Genomic DNA, 7,500 nt, shown 5'->3' on the forward strand with positions numbered 1-7,500 from the left:
TATATATATATATATATATATATATATATATATATATATATATATATATATATATATATATATATATATATATATATATATATATATATATATATATATATATATATATATATATATATATATATATATATATATATATATATATATATATATATATATATATATATATATATATATATATATATATATATATATATATATATATATATATATATATATATATATATATATATATATATATATATATATATATGCAGATAATTAGATGGAGAGAGATATAAGACATAACTTTTGCTAACATATGTTTCAAAATAACAAGATCCCGTATGTCATCAACAGATTCCTAATTTTTTAACATGTGATGCAGGTGTTCTTCCGTGCTGGTGTTCTTGGTCAAATGGAGGACCTGCGTGATGATCGCATCGGCAAGCTGATCACGTGGCTGCAGGCGTGGATCCGTGGGTTCGTCGCTCGTAAACTTTACGATAAACTCCAGAAGCAGCGCATTTCTCTGTTGATTGTACAGCGCAACATCAGGAAGTACATGAAGATGCGTAGCTGGCTCTGGTATTCCCTGTGGATCACCTTGAAGCCTCGCCTCACTGTGACACGCGTTGAGGATGAACTCATTGCCTTGGAAGAGAAGGCTGAGAAGGCTGAGACGGAACATGCACAGGCTGTCAAGATTCGTGAGCAACTCCAGGCCACCAACAACTTGCTGTCAGAGGAAAAGAATAACCTCCTGTTGGCACTGGACTCTGCCAAGGGCGGTATGTCAGACTTTGTCGAGAAGCAAAACAAGGTCCAGGCCCAGAAGACCGACCTCGAGAATCAGCTTACGGTAAGTTATTTTGATATTATATGACTACAGCTTGTTGATATATATATATATATATATATATATATATATATATATATATATATATATATATATATAATATATAATTACTCTAATATTAAAGGAGATATAAATTTTTCAACAAATTACGCATAGGATGAACACTGCTTATCTTGAATCCTAGGTCAAAAAGTAATCATTCACCTAAAAAAAGTAAAAATAATTTCAATAACGGAGGTATAAATTTTGTATATATATATATATATATATATATATATATATATATATATATATATATATATATATATATATATATATATATATATATATATATATATATATATATATATATATATATATATATATATATAGAGAGAGAGAGAGAGAGAGAGAGAGAGAGAGAGAGAGAGAGAGAGAGAGAGAGAGAGAGAGAGAGAGAGAGAGAGAGAGAGAGAGAGAGAGAGAGAGAGAGAGAGAGAGAGAGAGAGAGAGAGAGAGAGAGAGAGAGAGAGAGAGAGAGAGAGAGAGAGAGAGAGAAGTATATTTTACAAACAAGATCCACATGATATTCAAGCGTCTTTTTGAACCCCCAGGAAATCACAGAGCGCCTAGGGAATGAAGAGGAATCCCGCAACCAACTGACACAAGCTAAGAAGAAGTCTGAACAGGAAGTGTCACAGCTCAAGAGGGATTTGGGAGATATTGAAATGAAAATCCAGAAGGGAGAACAGGACAAGTCCACAAAGGACCAACAGATTCACAACCTTAATGAAGAAGTTTCCCACCAGGAAGAACTCATCAATAAAATCAATAAGGAGAAGAAGCATTTGCAGGAATGCAATCAGAAGACATCCGAAGATCTTCAGAGCCTCGAGGATAAGAGCAATCACTTCGGCAATATCAAGTCTAAACTGGAACACAATCTTGATGAACTCGAAGATTCTCTGGAGCGAGAAAAGAAACTTCGCAGTGACGTCGAAAAAGCCAAGAGAAAGGTTGAGGGTGATCTCAAGTTGACTCAAGAAGCCATCGCTGATCTAGAGCGTAACCAGAAGGATATTGAAAACACCATCCATCGCAAGGATAAGGAATATGCCGCCCTTGTCACAAAAATTGAGGAAGAGCAAATGCAGATCAATAAGGTACAGAGACAAATCAAGGAGCAACAAGCTAGAATCGATGAACTCGAGCAGGAAGTTGAATTTGAGCGACAGTCTCGTGCTAAGGCCGAAAAGAGCAAGACCAATTTGGCCAGAGATCTGACAGAGCTTGGCGACCGCCTGGAGGAAGCCGGAGGAGCCACTGCCGCCCAGATCGAGCTGAACAAGAAGCGTGAGTCTGAGCTGAGCAAGCTCCGCCGCGACCTCGAGGAGACCAACATTCAGCATGAGTCTGCACTTTCTCTCCTCCGCAGGAAGCACAACGATGCTATTTCTGATCTCTCAGAACAGATCGACTACCTCAACAAGACAAAGGCCAGGTTGGGCAACTTTATAGTTTATGAAGAAAGTATCATTGGAAAATATTTATGCTTGAAAACACATTGAAATATATATATATATATATATATATATATATATATATATATATATATATATATATATATATATATATATATATATATATATATATATATATATATATATATATACATATATATATATATATATATATATATATATATATATATATATATATATATATATATATATATATATATATACATATATATATATATATATATATATATATATATATATATATATATATATATATATATATATATATATTATTTATTTATATTTATATTCTATAAATATTTCTTTAACAGGCTCGAGAAGGAAAAGGATTCCTTGAAGCGAGAAGCTGAGGATGCTAAGTCTACGCTGGACGGTCTAGCTCGTGATAAGGTGCTTATTATATTCATAATTTATCATACTAATTTTTTTCTTAGTATTTCAACTACACGTGTGTGTGTGTGTGTGTGTGTGTGTGTGTGTGTGTGTGTGTGTGTGTGTGTGCGTGTGCGTGTGCGTACGTACGTGCATGCGTGCATGCGTTATTTTTATGCAAGAGAGAAGACTGCCAAGGGCAAAAAAAGTGTTAGAAAAAAAAGGCCCACTGGAACTGTAGGTTCCCTAAAATATTCAAAAGAGTCAGCCAAAAGCCAGAGACATATGTCTTGACATCTCTCTCTTAAAAGAAGTTAAGTCGTAGGATGATGGAAATACAAAAGCAGGTAGGGAGTTCCAGAGTTTACAAGCGAAAGCTATGAATGACTGAGAGTACTGGTTAACTCTTGTATTGGAGGGTTGGACAGAATAGGGATGAGAGGAAGAAGAAAGCCTTGTGCAGCGAAGCCGCAGGAGGAGGGGAGGCATGCAGTTAGCAAGATCAGTAGAGCAGTTAGCGTGAAAAAAGCGGTGAGAACGAGGCTGAAGACAATCAGTCAGAGGAGGGGAGTTGATGAGACAAAAAACTTTTGATTCCACCCTATCTGATAAAGCTGTATGAGTGGAAACCCCCCTAAACATGCGAAGAGTACTCCATAAAAGAACGGATAAGGCCCTTGTACAGAGTTAGCAGATGGAGGGGCGAGAAAAACTGGCGGAGACGCCCCAGAACGCCTAACTTCATAGAAGCTGTTTGAGCAAGAGATGAGTAAAGGACAGACCGAGGATATTCAGTGTGGAAGAAGGAGACAGTTGAGTGTCATTGAAAAAGAGGGGATAGTTGTCTAGAAGGTTGTGTCGAGTTGATAGGCAGAGTTTTTGAGTTTTTGAGGCATTGAACACTACTAAGTTTTCTCTGCCCCAATAAAAAATCTTAGAGAGATCAGAAGTCAGGCGTTCTGTGGTGTCCCTGCGTGATCTGTTAACTTCCTGAAAGGTTAGTCGTCTCTGAAAGGACGTGGAAAGATGTAGGGTGTTATCATCAGTGTAGGAGTGGATAGGGCAAGAAGTTTGGTTAAGAACGTCATTAATGAATAATAGAAACAGAGTGGGTGATAAGACAGAACCCTGGGGAACCTCGTGTGTGTGTGTGTGTGTGTGTGTGTGTGTGTGTGTGTGTGTGCAACGCATGCGAGCGTGTGTATTTGAATAAGATACGAATTCACAGATTTTTCATTTATTGATCCATTTAACTTTAACTTTATATATATATATATATATATATATATATATATATATATATATATATATATATATATATATTTTTTTTTTTTTTTTTTTTTCAGGCTGCTGGAGAGAAGACAGCCAAACAAATTCAGCAACAAATTGCGGAAGTCCATGCCAGGCTGGATGAGTCAAATCGCACACTCAGCGATTTCGACGCTACCAAGAAGAAGTTGGCAGCTGAGAATGGTGACCTCCTGCGGCAGGTAGAAGAAGCGGAGAACCAGATTGGCCAGCTGTCCAAACTGAAACTGTCTCTCACCAATCAGTTGGACGACAACAGGAAACTTTCGGACGAGGAGAGTCGGGTTAGTAACGTGTCTTCTGGTGACACATATATTGTGGTGGCAGTGGATGCGAGTGGCTTCCTAGTATTGTTGATATGTACTAAAATAATCCTACAGCAATCAGGACCTTTTCTAATAGAATGACGCATACATAAATCTCTTGTCTTTCTACAAGCAATCTGACCATATGAAAGGCTTATAATGGGTAATACAAATCAGTATTCCGTTTACAGGAGCGCGCAACCCTTCTCGGCAAATGCCGCAACCTGGAGCATGACATTATGGGGCTCCGGGAGCAGCTCGACGCTGAGAGTGAGGGCAAGGCTGACATGCAGCGCCTGCTCTCTCAAGCTAACGCTGATGCTCAAATGTGGCGCTCAAAGTACGAGTCTGAGGGCTTAGCACGTGCTGAAGAAATTGAGGCCGCGCGCATGAAGCTTGCTGCGCGTTTGGAGGAGGCCGAGTCACAGATAGAGCAGCTCAACATTAAGAACCTTAGCCTGGAGAAGGCTAAGCAGCGTCTGGCATCTGATATTGAGGATGGACAGATCGCAGCTGAACGCGCCCAAACGTTGGCTTCTGCAGCTGAAAAGAAACAGAAGAACTTCGACAGGATCCTGTCGGAATGGAAACTGAAGGTTGAGGACTTGGCAGCTGAGCTTGACGCCTCCCAGAAGGAATGTCGCAACTATTCTACTGAACACTTCCGCGTCAAGGCTGCTTACGAAGAGAACCTGGAACACCTCGACTCAGCTCGCCGTGAAAACAAGAACCTCAGTGATGAAATTAAGGATTTGATGGATCAAATCGGTGAGGGCAGTCGATCCTTCCACGAACTGGAAAAGAATGTTAAGCGTCTGGAAGTAGAGAAGGAGGAGCTGCAGGCTGCCTTGGAAGAGGCCGAGGCCGCCCTGGAGCAGGAGGAGAACAAGGTTCTCCGTGGCCAGCTGGAGCTCAGCCAGGTCAGGCAGGAGATCGACCGCCGCATCCAGGAGAAGGAAGAAGAGTTTGAAAACACAAGGTGCGTAGTTTTTTAATTTGGTACAAATATATAACAATTTAAAACTGACGCAGTCATAAAAATGGAACGCTAATCTCCAAATCAGTCTATCTTAATAACAGGTATGTGAATGTAAGACACTCAAGCTTCCTTAGTCAACACGAGTATTTTCATTAATTCTATATCGTTCACTTTAAGTGACGCACACTCTCAGATGAAAGCTGTATTTATCTTGCAGCAAAAAGTAATATTTAAGGTTACTACTCTCAGCACATGGTTCCAACTATAAATTTATAGCACTTGTCTTACGTCCCTGCTGACTTTATTTTTACTATGTATTTCTCCAGGATAATTTTGACGCAAATTCTATTGTTCTTATATTCTTCCTTTTCTTAACCAATCGGTGTTCTCCTGAGTCTTGAAAGTAGTTTTCTCCAAATGTTCCTATTTATCCGTCTTCTATGTACAATCAGCTTTTTTATTATATCAAGCAGACGTAATCCTGTTACTTGTAAAGTCAATTTTTATCTGTTTAATCTTTTTATTCACAATGCATGCTAAGATACCTGCCGTTCTTTCTAACATACATATATATATATATATATATATATATATATATATATATATATATATATATATATATATATATATATAAATATATATATATATATATATATATATATATATATATATATATATATATATATATATATATATATATATATATATATATATATATATATATATATATATATATATATATATATATATATATATGCATATAAATGAGTTGCAATATTTAGCATGATCTTTAATTAATTCCAGGAAATGCCACCAACAAGCTATGGACTCTATGCAGGCTTCTCTTGAAGCTGAGGCCAAGGCCAAGGCTGAGGCTCTCCGCCAGAAGAAGAAGCTTGAGTCTGACATTAATGAACTGGAGATCTCTCTTGACCACTCGAACAAGGCTCACTCTGACCTCCAGAAGACCTTCAAGAAACTCCAGACTGAAATCAAGGACATGGAGCTGAAGGTGGAGGATCAACACCGTATTGCCTCCGAGTATCGCGAGCAGCTGGGTATTTCTGACCGCCGAGGCAACGCCCTTCAGGGAGAACTGGAAGAATCTCGCTCTCTTCTCGAACAGTCCGACAGGTGCCGCCGCCAGGCTGAAGCTGACCTTTCTGAAGCTCAAGAACAAATGAACAACCTTAACAGCCAATGCAGCACTCTCACTCTGGCCAAGAGGAAGCTGGAGAGCGAGATGCAGACCCTGCAGGTCAGTGACACCTTTTTGTTTTGTGCAATTTGAAATGAATGACAACAGCTCTGAACATTTATCAATGAGGTAAGCAAAACACGACTTGGGTTGTATGATTATTGGTCACAAACTATGAAAGATAAACTTGCGGGGGAAGAGAGCGGTGCGCCAATATCCATTGAGTTCTTTTCATCATAAGAAAAAAATAACATGTAGCTGTCGTGTTTTCATACAAACACAAAGGTAAGTAGTTTACAGAAGAAAGACAAGTCAGGAACATGAAAGTGAAGAGAGTGAAGACATTAAACTTCAAAAAGTCATTTAGGAGTAGTCTCAGAGTACGTGATATAAATTTACACTGCAAATTGAAAATGAAGGATGCATGAATAAATTTGGCTAATGTGGTCAAGTAAAGACAACTCCCTAAAAACTAAAACCTTTGGAGAGTAATTGCAGGTAGATGAGAAAAATTATTTTCACCCTCACAAGTAGAAAAATTGTCAGAGTAACTATTAAAAAGAACGCTACATGTTTATTACACACATATCTTAAAATTGCTATTTTTCAGGCTGATCTGGATGAAATGCTGAACGAGACCAAGAACTCCGAGGAGAAGGCCAAGAAGGCCATGGTGGACGCTGCCCGTCTGGCCGATGAACTGCGCTCTGAGCAGGAACACGCCCAGAACCAGGAGAAGGCGAGAAAGACTTTGGAGGTTTCTTACAAGGACCTGCAAGCTAAGTTTGAAGAAAGCGAAGGCAATGCTCAGAAGGCCGTGAAGAAATCTCTGGGCAAGTTGGAAGACCGCGTACGCGATCTGGAGTGTCAACTGGACGACGAGTCCCGCCGCCACTCCGACGCCCAGAAGAACCTGAGGAAGTGCGAGAGGCGCATCAAGGAGCTCACTTTCCAGGCCGACGAGGACAAGAAGAACCACG

At 38.9% G+C, this 7,500-nt stretch overlaps 1 protein-coding gene across 1 annotated transcript in view; it reads left to right on the forward strand.

Annotated features, from left to right (window-relative positions):
* LOC123513939 (myosin heavy chain, muscle-like) overlaps positions 1-7,500 on the forward strand; it is a 19,445-nt gene that overhangs the window by 11,370 nt on the left and 575 nt on the right. Inside the window, exons 16-22 of the mRNA XM_045271437.1 lie at positions 368-841; positions 1,432-2,318; positions 2,670-2,748; positions 4,077-4,322; positions 4,535-5,322; positions 6,127-6,580; positions 7,131-7,500. The exon at positions 7,131-7,500 is cut by the window's right edge and continues 575 nt beyond it. Coding sequence (XP_045127372.1) covers positions 368-841; positions 1,432-2,318; positions 2,670-2,748; positions 4,077-4,322; positions 4,535-5,322; positions 6,127-6,580; positions 7,131-7,500 — 3,298 coding nt within the window. The remainder of the gene's footprint in view (positions 1-367; positions 842-1,431; positions 2,319-2,669; positions 2,749-4,076; positions 4,323-4,534; positions 5,323-6,126; positions 6,581-7,130) is intronic.

Source organism: Portunus trituberculatus, chromosome 37 (assembly GCF_017591435.1).
Source record: "Portunus trituberculatus isolate SZX2019 chromosome 37, ASM1759143v1, whole genome shotgun sequence".
NCBI lineage: Eukaryota > Metazoa > Arthropoda > Malacostraca > Decapoda > Portunidae > Portunus > Portunus trituberculatus.